This window comes from Coenobita brevimanus, chromosome 35 (genome assembly GCF_032717465.1).
Source record: "Coenobita brevimanus isolate Jiangsu-jjx chromosome 35, ASM3271746v2, whole genome shotgun sequence".
Taxonomy (NCBI): domain Eukaryota; kingdom Metazoa; phylum Arthropoda; class Malacostraca; order Decapoda; family Coenobitidae; genus Coenobita; species Coenobita brevimanus.
This window is the reverse complement of record NC_136988.1, coordinates 1,575,001-1,592,500: the sequence shown is the minus strand read 5'-3', so window position 1 is coordinate 1,592,500 and position 17,500 is coordinate 1,575,001. Positions and strand designations below refer to the sequence as shown.

Here is a 17,500-nt window from a genome sequence, read left to right as displayed (position 1 = left end):
ACTGTCATCCCTCATCCTCTCCACATGCCCAAACCATCTCAGTCTACCCCTCCTCATCACAACACCAATACACTCCAGTCCCATCCTTCCTCTCCACATGCCCAAACCATCTCAGTCTACCCCTCCTCATCACAACACCAATACACTCCAGTCCCATCCTTCCTCTCCACATGCCCAAACCATCTCAATCTATCATAAGGGGTGGCCACAAACAAAATCCTCTCCAGGTCACTCTGTCCTTTGTCAATTAGCTGCCCTCCCTCCAAGTCACACCTCCTCTCTCTTATATCTCCCCACTTCATCCCTCCACCTCATCCTTGGTCTCCCTCTCCTCAACTTACTTATTTCCACGACGGACGGCCAAGAACTCAAACGCCTTGCTGAGCTGCTGTCTCTTGCTGAACACCATCTTCCGCACCTCATTCTGTAGAAACGTATGGTAAATGCTTGTCAAATATCTATCTATCTATCTCTCTTTCTATCTATCTGTCTAGCTATCAATCTACCTATCTATCTATCTATGTATATATCTATTTGTATATCTGTGTGACTGTCTCTTGCTGAACACCATCTCTGCACCTCATTTTGTAGAGATGTACAATAAATCATCATTAAAAAAATCTATCTACCCATATATCTATCCATCTATCTGCCTATCTATCTATCGGTCTATCTATCTGACAATCTATATATCTAATTGTCTATCTATCTTTATATCTGTCCCCTTCTATACACCATTTCTCCACCTCATTCGGTAGGGAAGTACAATAAATTTTCATTAAACATCTATCTACCTTTATATCTATCTATCTATCTATCTATCTGGGTGTGTCTGTCTGTCTGTCTCTTCCTTAACACCAACTTCCACACCTTATTCTGTAAATAAGTGATATAATCCCTTCATAAACATCTATCTATCTATCTGTCTGTTTATCTACCAATCTGTCTATCTATCTATCTATCTGCCTCATTAAACCTCTAGCTACTTATCAACTGTCTGTCTGTCTGTCTACTTCTGTCTATCTATCTATCTATCTATCTGTCTATCTCTGTTTGTTTACCTGCCTATTTACCTATCAATCTCTGTCAGTATCTGTCTGACTATCTATCTAAATACCTGTCTATCTGTTTCTATCTTTCTATCTGTATATCTATGTCTATTTATCTATCTATCTTATTCCAGTGCTAATCTACTGTTACATCATCATCATCATCATCATCATCATCATCATCCAGACCTCCTTTCCCACCCAAGGGCAGGGTGGGGAGTAGCAATGTCCAGACAGCCCAAAACTGACCTATCCAATGGGCCACGCTTCCATTCACTCATCATTTAAGCCCCCGGAATCCTGGCTCTATCGGATACGCCAAAAACATTCACCACGTTTTGTAGCTTCACATATCGTATTCGACAGAGTCAATCCAGACGCTACCACGTTAAAAAGGGGTGCCAGAAATCCCTGATCGTTAAAGATGGTGAGATGGCAATTTTAGGCCAAGACAGAGTAAAATCAGACAGTTCGCTTGCCTTGAGGTGTTTGCGATAGTTATTGTAGATGACGGCCAGGATGATGTTCATGTAGATAAAATAACAGATGATCAGGAACGCCACAAAGAAGATCACGTAGTAGATCGACTCATCAAATGCCGGCATCCTAAAAAAAAAATAATAATAATAGTAAAATATAAAAAAATAAAGTGCCTGCCCTCCACTCTTCCTATTTCTCCCCATCATGCACTCACTTGATGTAGTGCTGCCTACTTCTTCCTTAGCCTTTATCATTCTTTTTCTGTGCCTGCCCCCTCTCTTCCTACTTCTCTCATCTTTCCTGTCACTTCTTATTGCTTTTCTTTCCTTTACAGGTGGCTTTACTCTGACAAGCCCAATGGTTTCCTGTAAGCCAGGAAACCATTTACAACGCTGGGTGGTAACCATATAACCAAACCATACGTGTTCCCTACATGTCAACAAGTGGGTTGGTGGAGGGTTAGTGCCCCTCCCCGTAAAACAAATAACTCAAAGGCAATGGCCACCCTTTAAGGGATTATGGCGTCTGGCAATAGATAGATACAGTAGATGGAAAACAATAATAAGTGGTAGGTGGGGGCACTCACCACCCACTCACCCACTCAATGTAATGCTGCTCTTGGGTGACTGATGTTTCTTTCTTCTTTCCTTCCTTCCTCTTCTGTTTTTCTTTCCTTCATTCTTTCCTTTTCCTTCTGTCTACGGGTGACTCTACACTGAGTGACAAGCCAGTTTCCTGTACACCAGGAAATCATTTACTACGCTGGGTGGTAACCATAAAACCAAACTATGGCACCTTGTGGTTCAGTGGGTAATTAAGGTGCTCCAATCAGATTGAGCCTGGCCAAGTTTATGTCCAAGGGGTGGTTGGGGTTTATTGCTCACATAATGCTACTCTGGGATGAGTGAGGCTGGTCACTTTCATCTTAAATGCCAGGACCAACCTGCCTAGCCCCGGGCTCCTATGCTCCTCATGGGGCAACACAGGACTGGATGATGAATGAATGAATGAATGAAAATGAATGCATTGATCAGTACAGCACTACTCGCCTCTTGCTTATCATTATTTTTTTTTTCACATGTATGCTATACTTTTCTCATACTGAACCTCGTCCAACTAAACATAGGTAATACTGACCACCCTGACCCTACTGAACAACTTTATTCTACATCAAAATAAGGGTTGACATTGCACGCGGATACTGTACAGCCACCAGACACAACGAAAAGTAAATAAAGAGTAATTTTTGTCATTTTTTCTGGTCTGTTGCTTATCACTGACTGAAACGTATAATAATAATCTGTATTACATAAAGCTACACAGCATCAACCCACACAAAACTGAAATAAACCTGTGAACACTGAACAAGATTTAGCGTACATCAATTCTGGGTACAATATAACGTACACCAAATGTCCGATATACCAAAACTACTGGATATATCGTCAGCCTCGTCCTACCAATTAGTTTAATATAATGAGGGTTCAAAGTATGTACATTTTTTCTTTTCTATGGGCCTTTTTATTGATTTTTTTTTCCCCCCAAGCAGACACTGTAATCACTTCAGTCTTAGTTCCTCTCTCTTGTCATTCTCTCTTCCATCTTCCTCTCCTCCATTCCCTTCTCTTTCTCACTCCTCCCTTCTCTGTTCCTCCCTCACTTCTCTCTACCTTGTACTCCCCTGTATCTCGCTTCCCTCCTCTTTTCATTCCTTCTTTCCTCACTTCTTGCATAAACTTTCCTCCTTTCCTCCTCTACCTCCCTCCCTCCTTTCTCTCTCTCTCTCTCACTTCCCTCTACCTTCTATTCCCCTGTATCTCACTTCTCTCCTCTTTTCATTCCTTCTTTCCTCACTTCTTGCATAAACTTTCCTCCACCATTTCCTCCTATGCCTCCCCTTCCCTCCCTCTCTCCCTCCCCTCCCTTTTTCTCCCTCCCTCTCTCTCTTCCTCTCTCACATGACATCTGGGTTGTTGGCGGTGGTGACGAGGACATAGAGGTCGAAGATGCTGTCCCAGTAGTTGACAAAATAGGGCCGTCCATCCACCCACTTCAGCCCCCTGGTGGGAAGAAACGGAGATGAAATTATACCTTGTTCTCTTTACCATCACCATCATCATCATCACTGTCATCACTGTCATCATCATCATCATCATCACTGTCATCATCACCATCATCACCTTGTTCTCTTTATCATCATCATCAATATCACTGTCATCATCATCATCACCATCATCATCATCACCACCATCATCATCACCATCACCTTGTTCTCTTTATCATCATCATCATCATCACTGTCATCATCATCATCACCATCACCACTGTCATTATTACTATCATCATCATCATCATCATCATCACAGACACCTCCTCTCCAATCCCACAGTGAGGCAGAGTCTAAAGAAACAGGAAAAAAAACTTGACAGAGTGAGATACTAACCACGCTTGCCCAAATGAATAAGCCACATTCCCTTTCAAGCCCCTGGAGTCCTGGCTTTACATGACAGTTAAAAATCCAGTGACTGTCAATTTAAAAAGAAGTGCCAATAACTGTCAATATAAAAAGGAGTGCCAATGACTGTCAATTTAAAAAGTGCCAATGACTGTCAAATTATAAAGAAGTGCCAATGACTGTCCATTTAAAAAGAAGTGCCAATAACTGTCAATATAAAAAGAAGTGCCAATAACTGTCAATTTAAAAAGAAGTGCCAATAACTGTCAATTTAAAAAGAGGTGCCAATAACTGTCAATTTAAAAAGAAGTGCCAATAACTGTCAATTTAAAAAGAGGTGCCAATAACTGTCAATTTAAAAAGAGGTGCCAATAACTGTCAATATAAAAAGAAGTGCCAATAACTGTCAATTTAAAAAGAAGTGCCAATAACTGTCAATTTAAAAAGAGGTGCCAATAACTGTCAATTTAAAAAGAGGTGCCAATAACTGTCAATTTAAAAAGAAGTGCCAATAACTGTCAATTTAAAAAGAGGTGCCAATAACTGTCAATATAAAAAGAAGTGCCAATAACTGTCAATTTAAAAAGAGGTGCCAATAACTGTCAATTTAAAAAGAGGTGCCAATAACTGTCAATTTAAAAAGAGGTGCCAATAACTGTCAATTTAAAAAGAAGTGCCAATAACTGTCAATTTAAAAAGAAGTGCCAATGACTGTCAAATTATAAAGAAGTGCCAATAACTGTCAATTTAAAAAGAAGTGCCAATAACTGTCAATTTAAAAAGAGGTGCCAATAACTGTCAATATAAAAAGAAGTGCCAATAACTGTCAATTTAAAAAGAAGTGCCCATAACTGTCAATTTAAAAAGAAGTGCCCATAACTGTCAATTTAAAAAGAAGTGCCAATAACTGTCAATTTAAAAAGAAGTGCCAATAACTCATTTAAAAAGAGGTGCCAATAACTGTCAATTTAAAAAGAAGTGCCAATAACTGTCAATTTAAAAAGAAGTGCCAATAACTCATTTAAAAAGAGGTGCCAATAACTGTCAATTCAAAAAGAGGTGCCAATAACTGTCAATTTAAAAAGAAGTGCCAATAACTGTCAATTTAAAAAGAGGTGCCAATAACTGTCAATTTAAAAAGAAGTGCCAATAACTGTCAATTTAAAAAGAAGTACCAATAACTGTCAATTTAAAAAGAGGTGCCAATAACTGTCAATTTAAAAAGAGGTGCCAATAACTGTCAATTTAAAAAGAGGTGCCAATAACTGTCAATTTAAAAAGAGGTGCCAATAACTGTCAATTTAAAAAGAGGTGCCAATAACTGTCAATTTAAAAAGAGGTGCCAAACCCTGATTTTACACTCATTAGGAAAAAATTCATCCAACAAGTCCAACCGCCTGTCAATTCCCTAATCTCGTTCTATCCTATCCTCTCTTTCTCACCCATCCATTTACCATCAATCTATCTATCTATCTATTGCCAGACGCATTAATCCCGTAAGGGGTGGCCACAAACAAACTGCCTCCATGTCGCCCTGTCCTCTGCCATTTCACTGCTCTGCTCCCAGCTCACACACCCCCATTTCTCATATACCTCTCCACTCCATCCCTCCACCTTATCCTTGGCCTCCCCCTCCCTCTCCCACCCTCCATCTCACTCACATACACTCTCCTCATCAGTCTCTCACTCTCCATCCTCTCCATGTCTACCCACCACATCTTTGGCCTCCTCTTCCCTCTCCCACCCTCCACTTCACTCACATACACTCTCCTCATCAGTCTCTCACTCTCCATCCTCCCCATGTCTACCCATAATTCTTCTGTTCACTTAAATTTAGCATAATTTTCCCATCTCTCCATTTTGAATACTGCGCTGAGACAGGAGACTAACACTAGAGTATGCTGCTGTACCCTTTTCACTCTAACTTGGCCTAAAACTATCATCACCCATCTTTAATGCTGAGCCATTCCAATATATTAACTTTAGAATACGGTGCCTGTCACGAAGAAGTGCTATGGAAAAGTTACAGTGCCATAGCAATGATCTCTTCTGGATCTCTTCTGCCAGTGAGATATGTGGAAATCTGGGCCACGTTAGAGTAAAATAAGTCGAGAGGAAGAACTATGAAAAGAATGTGAAACGGAGGCATTTCCTCATTCTGGCATTAATCTGTGAAAAGTATGCTGCAAGAGAGGAAAAGCCCTGCCAAGTTAGAGTGAACGTGCTATAGGTATGTTATTGGTATTGGCTATCTTCACTATCGCGGCAGGGAAGTTTTATATAAATTCAAAACCTTAACAATAGATTTAGTTTTGACCTGCTGAATAGACCGTGATAGAGAGAGAGAGAGAGAGAATTAAAACACAAAATGGAAACTAACAAAACACAAACACCAATGAAGAGAGAGAGAAAGAGAGAGAGAGAGAAGCTTAATACACACAATGGAAACTAACCACATACATACACCAATCACAAACGTCTTCCTCACCTCTCCCCAAACAGCTTGTAGGCCATAAGCGCAAAGATGGACAGGCTGAAGAAGTAGAGGAAGAGGACGTTGACGACATCGGGCAGGGTGCGGCGCAGATTACGGAAGGACCGGCGGATCTGACGCATCTCAGGAAAGTTCACGGCAAAGAGGGGGCGGAGGGGGCGTGACCATCTGTGTGCGGCAGGGAGAGAGTTAGTTTTTTCTCTCTCTCTTGCTTACTCTCTCTCTCTCTCTTGCTTGCTCTCACTCGGGAAAGTTCATGGCAAAGAGGGGGCGGAGGGGGCGTGACCATCTGTGTGCGGCAGGGGTTGACTTAGTTTTTTTCTCTCTCTTGCTTACTCTCTCTCTCTTTCTCTCTCTCTCTCTTGCTTGCTCTCACTCGGGAAAGTTCACGGCAAAGAGGGGGCAGAGGGGGCGTGACCATCTGCGTAAGGCAGGGAGAGATTTAGTTTTTTTCTCTCCCTCTTGCTTGCTTGCTTGCTCGCTCTCTCTCTCTCTCTCTCTTGCTTGCTCTCACTCGGGAAAGTTCACGGCAAAGAGGGGGCGGTGGGGGCGTGACCATCTGTGTGCGGCAAGGATAGATTTAGTTTTTTCTCTCTCTCTCTTGCTTGCTTGCTTGCTTGCTCACTCGCTCTCTCTCTCTCTCTCTTGCTTGCTCTCACAGTCTCTCTCTATCTCCAGGAAGTCCACCTTTGACCATCAGTGTGGGCAGGGGGAAATTTAGTTTTTTTTCTCTCTCTTACTTGCTTGCTCATCTCTCTCTCTCTCTCTCTCTCTCTCTCTCTCTTGCTTGCTCTCTCTCTCTCTCTATCTCCAGGAAGTCCACTCTGAATCAGGGCCAAAGAGCACATAATTATCTGTGGGTATTGGCTAGATCTGAGTACAAGCATGCAGTTTCTCTCCTTCTACCTATGCCTTCATCCACAGCTTCCAATCTGGTCGTTCTATAGCTGCTGTTGAAGATGACCACTGTTCTCCTCCCACAGCTATCAACAGTGTGTTCCTCAGGGCTCTATCCTATCACCAACTCTCTTCCTTCTATTCATCAATGACCATCTAAGCTATACATCTAACTCTATCCATTCATACACCAAAGACTCCACCCTTCACCATTCCATTCACTTTCCACAGCTCCATCTCAGCAGTTACTTCAACAAACAAGGGGTGAGGCTATGGCACACCTGTTGTCCAACTTGGCTCATATCTCTGACTGGGGTAAAAGTAATTGTGTTGTTTTAAATTAATCAAAAACTCAATTCTTCCATCTACTGACCCGACAACATCTTCTGCAGGAGTATCCTCAAATTTAACAATAGCCAACTCAATCCTCCATCATCTTTGAACATACTTGGGGTTTCATTCTCTCAGGATTTATCTGGGAAAAATTATATTACCTCTCTTGTAAAATCTGCTTCCAAGAGATTGGGTGTGCTAAGCGGACTCCATGCCTTCTTTACTCCTGCACAGTTGTTGACTTTATACACGGTTTTATTTGCCCATGTAGTGTACAACTCTCACATGTGGGGAGGCTCCCCACATACAGCTCTTCTTAAGAAAGTTGAGTCAAAGGCTTTTCACCTCATTAACTCTCCTCCTCTTACTGGCTCCCTTCAACCTCTGTCTCTCTGCTGCACTGTTGCATCTTCAACTCTTTTCTATCGCTACTGCAATGGTCACTGCTCCTCTGAACTGTCTGCTTACATCCCTACACCACTATAGCGGGCATGTAGCACCCACCTACCAACAAATTCTCATCCTTTTTCTGTCCAACTCTCTGATGCATGAGTTGACTATTACTCCCAGACCTTAATGTATGGAACAGGTCAACTCAGTAACTGTCTTCCTCTGTCTGTGCTTCCTACTGCCTATGACCTCCAGTCTATCACACGCAGTGTGTCCAGGCATCTCGAAATGAACGGATCCTGAATTTGGCCCTGTTATCTTTTTATTTTTTCTTGGTGGGAACAATCTTGCAGGCTTTTGGGCTATGATTCCTTCTTCCATAAAAAAAAAAAACTTTCTCAATAATGCACATGAACATCTTTGTGTCAGGTAGTACATTCATTATTTTTTCTATTAATCATTACAAATACCATCATCACTGCCTAAAATTTACTCCAAATGGCAAGCAGGATGCAGAGCAAAATGAGAACATAGTAACAAAGAAAAGCCCATCAACAGTGCTTGGCTATTCATGCCCAAAACATCCATGCAGTCATCCTTCAAAGTCTTCCACTTGAATCTTCCAAGTAAAAGTGAACTCCCAATCCCACTTTGCCCTTCGGAGTGTAGGGACCCAAGGCTCAGCAACTGCTGTCCAGATATTTTTTTTTTAATGCAAAAAAGAAGGAACCAAAGGCCAGGAGCCCACAAACTGTTCCTTTCAAGAAAAAAACAAAAACAATACAGTACTGAATATACAAATGACAGCCAAATTCAAGATCTGTTCCTTTATGGACTGACCAACAGGGCGGCACATACAAGCTGGTTCATATATGACACTCTGGTTCTAGCCTGCTGGGGGATTCATTGTGCGTTGTGGGAACGGCTCAGTCAGAACCATACTATCTTTAACTATCTATCTATAGCCCGACGCCCTAATCCCAGAAAGGGTGGCTGCAGACAAAACACCTCCAAGTCGCTCTGTCACCCATCATCTGACTGCCCTCCCCCTAACTCACTCCCCTCTTCCTCATGTGTCTTTAACACATTAACTGCGCATGGCGGTTTTTGGAGGTGTCTGTAGTGCGCAGACATAGGAGTAAAAATGAAATTTCCCAAAGGCCAAATTTTGTCTTAGGAATTGACAGAACACATGCCAAAGTATATAGTAATGAAATATTAGCTCAATATTTACCTTGGTAAAGCCATGGATGAACATCCAAGTGTCTGACTCCCTATTGAAATGTATGGTTTTTGGTTTCGTTTTTGGTTTCGGTTTTGAAGGCTCAAACATGCTTGCATGGCTCGGCCTTGGTCACTATGGCACTATATTTGAAATTCACCTGCGCAGCCAGACCTGTATTGAGCAGTCGCACTCGGAACAGCCCAGGCTGTATAGAGCAGTTAACGGGTTAACCTGGCCTAAAAGTGCCATCTCTCAAACTCTGGTAGCATTCATGACTGGAATGTCACACTGCCATATTGCAGAACTTCTGCCTATCAGAATTCTTTTATTCTCTGAACTGCATCTCTCTGGAACTCGCTTCCCCAGAGTTGTTTCCCTCCAAATGTCAACCCACAACTGTTCAAGTCCAACTGTTACAGATTTTTTATTAATGGAGGACACCAGCAATTCTGTGCATGGATTTTTTTTTTTAATTCATTTGTTTTCCCTTCCTATCTATCTATCTATTGCCAGACGCCTTAATCCCATAAGGGGTGGCCACAAACAAATCGCCTCCATGTCGCTCTGTCCCCCACCATTTCACTGCCCTGCTCCCAGCTCACACTGCCCCCTCTCATATACCTCTCCACTCCATCCCTCCACCTCATCCTCTGTCTCCCCCTCCCTCTCCCTCCTTCCACCTCACTCATATACACTCTCCTCATCAGTCTCTCACTCTCTATCCTCTCCACATGGCCAAACCAACTCAGTGTGTTCCTCCTAACATTTCCTATCACATCCACATCCACACCACAACGCTCCTTTATATCCTCATTTGTCAGCCTGTCTCTCCATGTGACTCTACAGGCTCCTCTTAAATAACTCATTTCCACTGCTCTCACTCTTGACTTGTGTCCTTCCAACAACGTCCAAGCTTCACTTCCGTACGTTAGAGTTGGTATCACAATACTGTCATGTAGTAACTTTTTCACTTCCATGCTCACTTCCCTGTTTCTTATCACTGCTTTCAAGGAACCAGCAACCTTTCTTCCTTGCTGTACCCTTTCAAGCACTTCACCCTCTAAACTTCCATCCTTACTCATCACACTACCCAAGTACTTAAACGTACTCACATTTTCCAGTTCCTCCCCATCCAATCTCACTGTACACTCACTGACTTCGCCTCTCTCAAAGACCATCACTTTACTCTTCCCTACATTCACCTTTAGATTCCGTTTCTTACACACTCTCCCAAACTCATCCACCAAGCCTTGCAGCTCCCCTTCGGTCTTCACTTAACAACACAGTATCATCTGCTATTATTAAAAAAAAAAGAAAAAAACAAAAGAAAAAAAAATATATATATGATCCTGGTGCTATGGAGAAAATGCAGAGCCATAGTACTGTCTTCTTATGCCACTGAGCTATGTGAAATAAGCTGCAAGAGGACGAAAATCTGGGCCAAGTTATTGTGAACGGCATATACCAGTGTTTTATCCATATCATCATCCCCTCCCCTTAACCCTTTCATTCCTAACAGTATCTAATTTGTATATGATAGACTGCATGGTTGAAGCTGCCTAAATATCTGCTCCCCCCACACCAGCAGACTGAGCCATCCCCCACAGGACACAATACTGTACAGGAGAGTGTTATTTATGGATCACTCCGAAAAAAATATGCAACTACAAAAATGGTCACTGTAATTGAGATTGTTATTATCATCATCATCATCACTGTCACCATCATCACTGTCAGTCATCATCATCATCATCATCACTGTTATCATCATCATTGTTGTCATCATCATCATCGTCATTACTATCAGTCATCATCATCATCCCGTCTCTTTCCCACACATGAGGTGAGGCTTGGTTCAGAAAGAGAGAGAAGAATATCATCATCATCATCATCATCATCACCATCATCATCATATCATCATTACCATCATCATCCAGTCTCTTTCCCACACATGGATGGGGTGAGGTTTGGATTAGGAAGAGGGAGAAGAATGTAAGAAAACGAAAAGCATCATTTCATTGCCAGACGCCATGTATCCCAAACAGGGTGGCCAAGGGCTTAGAGTTAATTGTTTTACAGGGAGGGGCACTAATCCTCCACCAACCCCACTTGACACGTAGGGATGCCAACAGCATCTGGTGTTCCTAGGCGGTCACCCATCCAAGTACTAACCAGACCCAAGACCCTGTTTATCAGTGTGAGGGAGTTGTGTGTAAACGAAAAGCAAAAAGTGAAAAAGGTACAGTCATTATCATCATCATCATCATCATCATTATCATCATCATCATCATCATCATCCCATCTCTTTCCCACACAGGGATGGGGTGAGGTTTGGTTTAGGAAGAGGGGGAAGAATGAAGGAAAACGACAAGCAAAAGGGGAAAAAAACGTACGCAGAAGGACTCACCTTACTCCATAGAGGCCCGACTCTGTGACCCCGATATAAATACTCATATCTAGAAAGGTTAACTGAAAAGGTGATGGAGGTTAGACAGGGTGGCAGACAAGCAACTCAAAAGATACACTACACAGGCTGACCCACCAGTTTTTTTATTCTTATTTATTTATTTTTTTAACTTTAGCTTATTCTAGGGCTAATTTGGAGTGAAAATGCTCTATCAACATGGGCTCATTTTTCAATCATGTTGGAGCTGGATTTACTGAGAACAGAGAATGGCGAATGAAAGACTGACTAAGAGGGTGTATGTAGGTGAGGTGGAGGGAGGGAGAGGGAGGAGTAGACCGAGGATGAGAAGGAGGGATGGAGTTGAGAGGTATATGAGGGAGGGGGGGGTGAGTTGGGGGGAGGGTAGTCAAATGGTGGGTGACAGAGTGACTTGGAGGCATTTTGTCTGCGGCCACCCTTTGTGGGATTAGGGCGTCGGGCTATAGATAGATAGACAGATAGATTTACTGATGACCTTATGGGTGAAAATGGTCTTCCTTATAATTCATGCATAAAGGTATCACTAAATCTATCTATCTATTGCCAGACGGCTTAATCCCGTAAGGGGTGGCCACAAACAAATCGCCTCCATGTTGCCCTGTCCCCTGCCATTTCACTGCCCTGTTCCCAATTCACACCCCCCTCTCTCACATACCTCTCCATTCCATCCCTCCATCTCAACCTTGGCCTCCTCCTCCCTCTCCCCCCCTCCACCTCACTCACATACACACTCCTCATTAGTCTCTCACTCTCCATCCTCTCCACATGGCCAAACCACCTCTATTTATAATACGATTTATAATACTGTATCATACTGGAGGGATGGGGTGGAGAGGTATATGAGAGAGGGGTGTGTGAGTTGGGAGCAGGGCAGTGAAATGGCGAGGGACAGGGCAACGTGGAGGCAATTTGTTTGTGGCCACCCCGAACGGGATTGAGGCGTCTGGCAATAGATAGATAGATACTGCAAATTAGTGAAGTTTAGAAAGGCTCAAACGTGCTTGTATGCATCGGCCTTGGCTCTCCACGCTGCTCAATCTCTGCCAGCATTTTAATCTTCCCCATAACCTAAAACTCACACGCTGTCAACTGAACACACGTTGATACAGTATCTTCTGCTTAAAATCAGCCCTAAAATATCCTACAGTTTCTCAAAAATCTTGTGAGTCAGCCTGTAGAGTAAGTCCTTGTTATACTGTATATCAGAGATGCTTTGCAAAATATCAAAAGTTTTTCCATAGTTCCACAGGTATACTCTTTTCACTTTAACTTGGCCTAACATTACCATCTCTCCATCTTCAATACTGAGTAATTATGACAGACCAACAATGAAATATAATGATGGTCACAAAGATTGGTCAGTGAAAGCAGAGAGAGAGAGAGAGAGAGAGAGAGAACTAGAGTGGTACAGGTTCAATATACAAGTTTTCTATGAATAAATGTGGACTGTGGAAAAAAATATATATATAACAAGGACTTCAATAAGGAATTTACTGAAGAGCATCAAATTAAATAATAAAAATCTAGGCAATGTTGTAAGCACAAAGATAACCACATTAATATGCCAAAATTCTATGCAGTGTCACAAGCATAAATGATACCAAACAAACAATATCCTGTTTACACTAACTTGCCCAAAAATTAACATCTCTCCACCTTGCATGCTCAGCTGTAACAAGAGATTAGCACTAAACTATGATGCTAGCCATGAAGAAGTGCTATGGGAAGGATGTAAAGCTGCAGGACTGTGTTTTTCTGCCTCTGAGCTACATGAATTTAGATGCAAAAGGAGGAAATTCTGGGCCATGTTAGTGTAAATGAACTAAAAAAATATATATCACATCCAGAGGTATCAATGCCAAGCTACAGCTGCACTAGGCTACAGGATGATACAACTAATGCACCAGGATTCAGGATTCAAAAACAGCCGCTGGGAGATGTAAAGGTGGAGGCAGAGGCTACAAGGTGCTTGGTTGTGGCGCTCACTTCCAAAACTTATCTGAGTCTGTAGTGGTAGATTAACTCTCTTTTGTACTGTTTTTGTTTTTTTCTTGGAAGGACCATTTTGCGGGCTCAGCCTTTGGTTCCCTCTACCTCGCATTAAAAAAAAAAAAAAAAAAAAAAAAAAAAAAACTATCCTAGAACACAAGGCCACTGCATCATCCAGGTTACCACAATTACCTACCCTTGGTGTTACCCTTGATACTCATTTTACCAACCAACTCACACTGGGTGGAATGTTGTCACTGAGTAACCCGTTTGTCTGGCCAGGCAGACTCATCAACTGCACACAAGCAACCCCTCCTGCAGGGCCATGCCAAGCAGTGACCCAGTGTTCCCTTGTGGTGGACAGTGACTCATCACAACGAAGAGTGGGGAGGAGTGTGGAGATTTGGTACCCTAATGGATGCCACATTTGTGTGTCTGCACCCAGTTAACAAAGGCACCATAGTAGCCTCCACATCACCCCATTATTTGGTTATATGGTTACCACCCAGCACTGTAAATGGTTTCCTGGGTTACAAGAACCACTAGGCTTGTCACCCAGTGTGGAGCCGCCTGAAGAGGAAAGATTAATAAAAAGAGACAGCAAGGATGGGAGAAAGAGGAAAAGACGGGGGCAGACACAGAACAGGGATGATAAAGGTGAAGGAAGAAGTAGGTAAAACTACATGAAGTGAGTGCAAGATGGTCATCGCCGCCTACCACTACATTTTCTGGGTTGGCAGGTAAAATGAATACCCAGGGAAACACACTGCATCCCTGGACAGTGGGCCAATAATCCACCACTGACTCAATGACCTATGTGATGAAGGTGAGTTCCACAACCACACACCTCAACCCACCTGGCTCCACCTGTACCTTTCTCTGCAAGATATACTGGACTGTAAGTTGCAACTGTCAGGTTAAAGAAAGTAAAAAGATAATATGTTGCAACTGCTATGTTAAAAGAAGAAAAAAGTTAACTTGTTGCAACGGCCATGTTAAAGAAAGGAAAGAGGAAAAAAAAGGTCACATCACCAACTACACTTCTCAGTATGATAATGTGTTGTATTATATGTGGTTCTGGAGGTTTCTTAACACCTCTTCCTTGGCAATTTATTTTTATTTTATTATTATTATTATTTTCTTTTATTTTGACTCTGGGCACAGGTTTCACAACTCACTGCTTGAGGCCCAGCAGTCTTTCTACATATTATACACCTCCACATGTCACTACTTTGGCACTAACACCCACCATCCATACTGAATACATGCCAGGGTGGTCTCATACAGGACTGGTGTATTGGTATTTGCAGGGGTGTTTGTATAACATGGTGGTGGGTCCTGTGGTAGATCCGTAAAGCCTCCTATAATGAAACTTAAATTCCCTGCCCCAGTTGGGATTTGAACCTGGGTCCACTGGAACTGCAGGCCACCTCTCTACCAAATCGGCCACCTTAGTACAGTATCCTGATGTATGTTTTTCTATCTATCTATCCATTTATCTATTATCAGATGCCTTAATCCCATAAAGGGTGGCCACAAACAAGGCACCTCCATGTCGCCCTGTCCCCCATCATTTCATTGCCCTGCTCCCAGCTCACACCCCCCTCTCTCATATACCTCTCCACTCCATCCCTCCATCTCATTCTTGGCCTTTTGACGATTTTTTTGTTCATGCAAACTCCGTCAATGGCAAAGCGATGTACACAGCGTTCAAGGGACTGCTGTAATATGCAAAATAAACCACTAAGGAAAAGGTGCTATCAGCCTCCTATGCCACCCATAACACCACCCAACGTATTTTACCGTATATATAATTCAAGCAACCAGCCTATCATTTTCCCCAGAAAGCTCCATCATACTGCAGGCCTTCTGTCTATCTATCTATCTATCTATCTATTGCCAGACGTCTTAATCCCATAAGGGGTGGTCACAAACAAACTGCCTCCATGTCGCCCTGTCCCCCGCCATTTCATTGCCCTGCTCACCACCCCCCCCTCTCTCATATACCTCTCCACTTCATTCCTCCATCTCATCCTTGGCCTCCCCCTCCCTCTCCCCCCTCCTGCAGGCCTTTAACCTGTATATCTAATTCAAGCAACCAGCCTATCATTTTTCCAGACACCTTTATCAAACTGCAAGTCTCTAACCTCCTCAAAGACTAAGAGCTGATGGGGGTATTTGGCAGTCTTTACACTGATCATTCAAACTCTTCATGGGTAAACACTATCTATCTATCTACCTATTGCCAGATGCCTTATTCCCATACGAGGTGGCCACAAACAAGTCACCCCCATGTCGCCCTGTCCCCCGCCACTTCACCGCCCTGCTCCCAATTCACACCCCCCTCTCTCATATACCTCTCCACTTCATCCCTCCATCTCATCCTAGGCCTCCCCCTCCCTCTCCCACCATTCATCTCACTTACATACACTCTCCTCTAGCATACTGCAGGCCTTTCACTAAGAGCTGATAGAGGTATTTGGCAGTCTGTACTCCTCACAGCAAAACACAAAAGAGGTAATCATACTTATGGCTCCGGGATTCAGCATCAGACCCACTGAGCCCAGGGTGTGTTGTTGCCTTTATGCTTGCAATTTATTCAGCTCAGTAATTATCCTTCAACTGGAGTGGTTAGATAATATGTTACAGGGGATTTCTGTAACCTGTGATTTCTTTACATCCCTAGGAAACTGGTAAAATGAGTTTAAATTAGGATGGATTAATGAAGGTTAGGTCAATTTAGGCTGCAGTTAAGTTAGGCTGGGATCATCTAGGTTAAGTTTAGGTTAGGTTAGGTTAGGCTACATTAGTGAGGTTGGGTTAGGTTAATTTAGATGAATGCTTAACATAACTTAGCATTCATCTAAACCTAACCTAACCTAACCTAATCTAACCTGGCCTAAACTTAACCTAGATATCCCAGCCTAACTTAACTGCAGCCTAAATGAACCTAACCTTAACTGACCCATCCTAATTTAAACTCATTTCATGAATTCCCTACGGATTTCATGATATCACCGGTTACACAAATTCCCCGTAACAGATATAGCCTAAAGCAGCCCCGTCAACACGTAAGGCCTTCCCTATGGTGATGACAGTCAACCCTCTCTATAGCAAACCTTGTTAAACCAAACTTCAAACACAGGCTATACTGAACTATTAAATATACCATTGTCCTCTTTTTCCAACTGGTTCAATACAGCGAGGGTTCACTGTATAAACACCTGGCAGCTGCAAGAATACACTAATACAATCAAACCTCGATTTAAGGGACTAAATGGGGAATCAACTTGTCCCTTACTTGAAAATGTCCCTTACTTGAAAATGTCCCTTACTTGAAAATGTCCCTTACTTGAAAATGTCCCTTACTTTAAAATGTCCCTTACTTGAAAATGTCCTTTACTTGAAAATGTCCCTTACTTTAAAATGTCCCTTACTTGAAAATGTCCCTTGTTTTACCACATATAAAGACAATCTTATTATGAAATGCAATGACTGTTTCACTTATCTTACTTATTTATATGATTATGAATATTATTTTACGGGTACTATATAAAGAAACATATTGATGTGTATAACCTGGACATTACCTATCATTTTTTAATGGTCTTGTCCATTTGTCAGGTAGAATATGGACTCCCTTAAATCCTAAATCCCTTAAACGGAGGTCCCTTAAATTGAGGTTTGGGTGTACAGACATCACCTGGACTCAATGGGTTAATAAGAGGCAAACAAACAGGCT

The 17,500-nt window shown here is 42.4% G+C and overlaps 1 protein-coding gene across 1 annotated transcript in view; it reads right to left on the bottom strand.

Annotated features, from left to right (window-relative positions):
• Nucleotides 1-17,500, bottom strand: part of LOC145396219 (uncharacterized) — a 40,772-nt gene that overhangs the window by 15,496 nt on the left and 7,776 nt on the right. The window contains exons 8-12 of the mRNA XM_080269653.1: nucleotides 11,731-11,792; nucleotides 6,473-6,646; nucleotides 3,488-3,589; nucleotides 1,529-1,655; nucleotides 342-424 (exon numbers count right to left, since the gene is read on the bottom strand). Of these exons, the coding sequence (XP_080125779.1) occupies nucleotides 342-424; nucleotides 1,529-1,655; nucleotides 3,488-3,589; nucleotides 6,473-6,646; nucleotides 11,731-11,792 (548 nt within the window). The remainder of the gene's footprint in view (nucleotides 1-341; nucleotides 425-1,528; nucleotides 1,656-3,487; nucleotides 3,590-6,472; nucleotides 6,647-11,730; nucleotides 11,793-17,500) is intronic.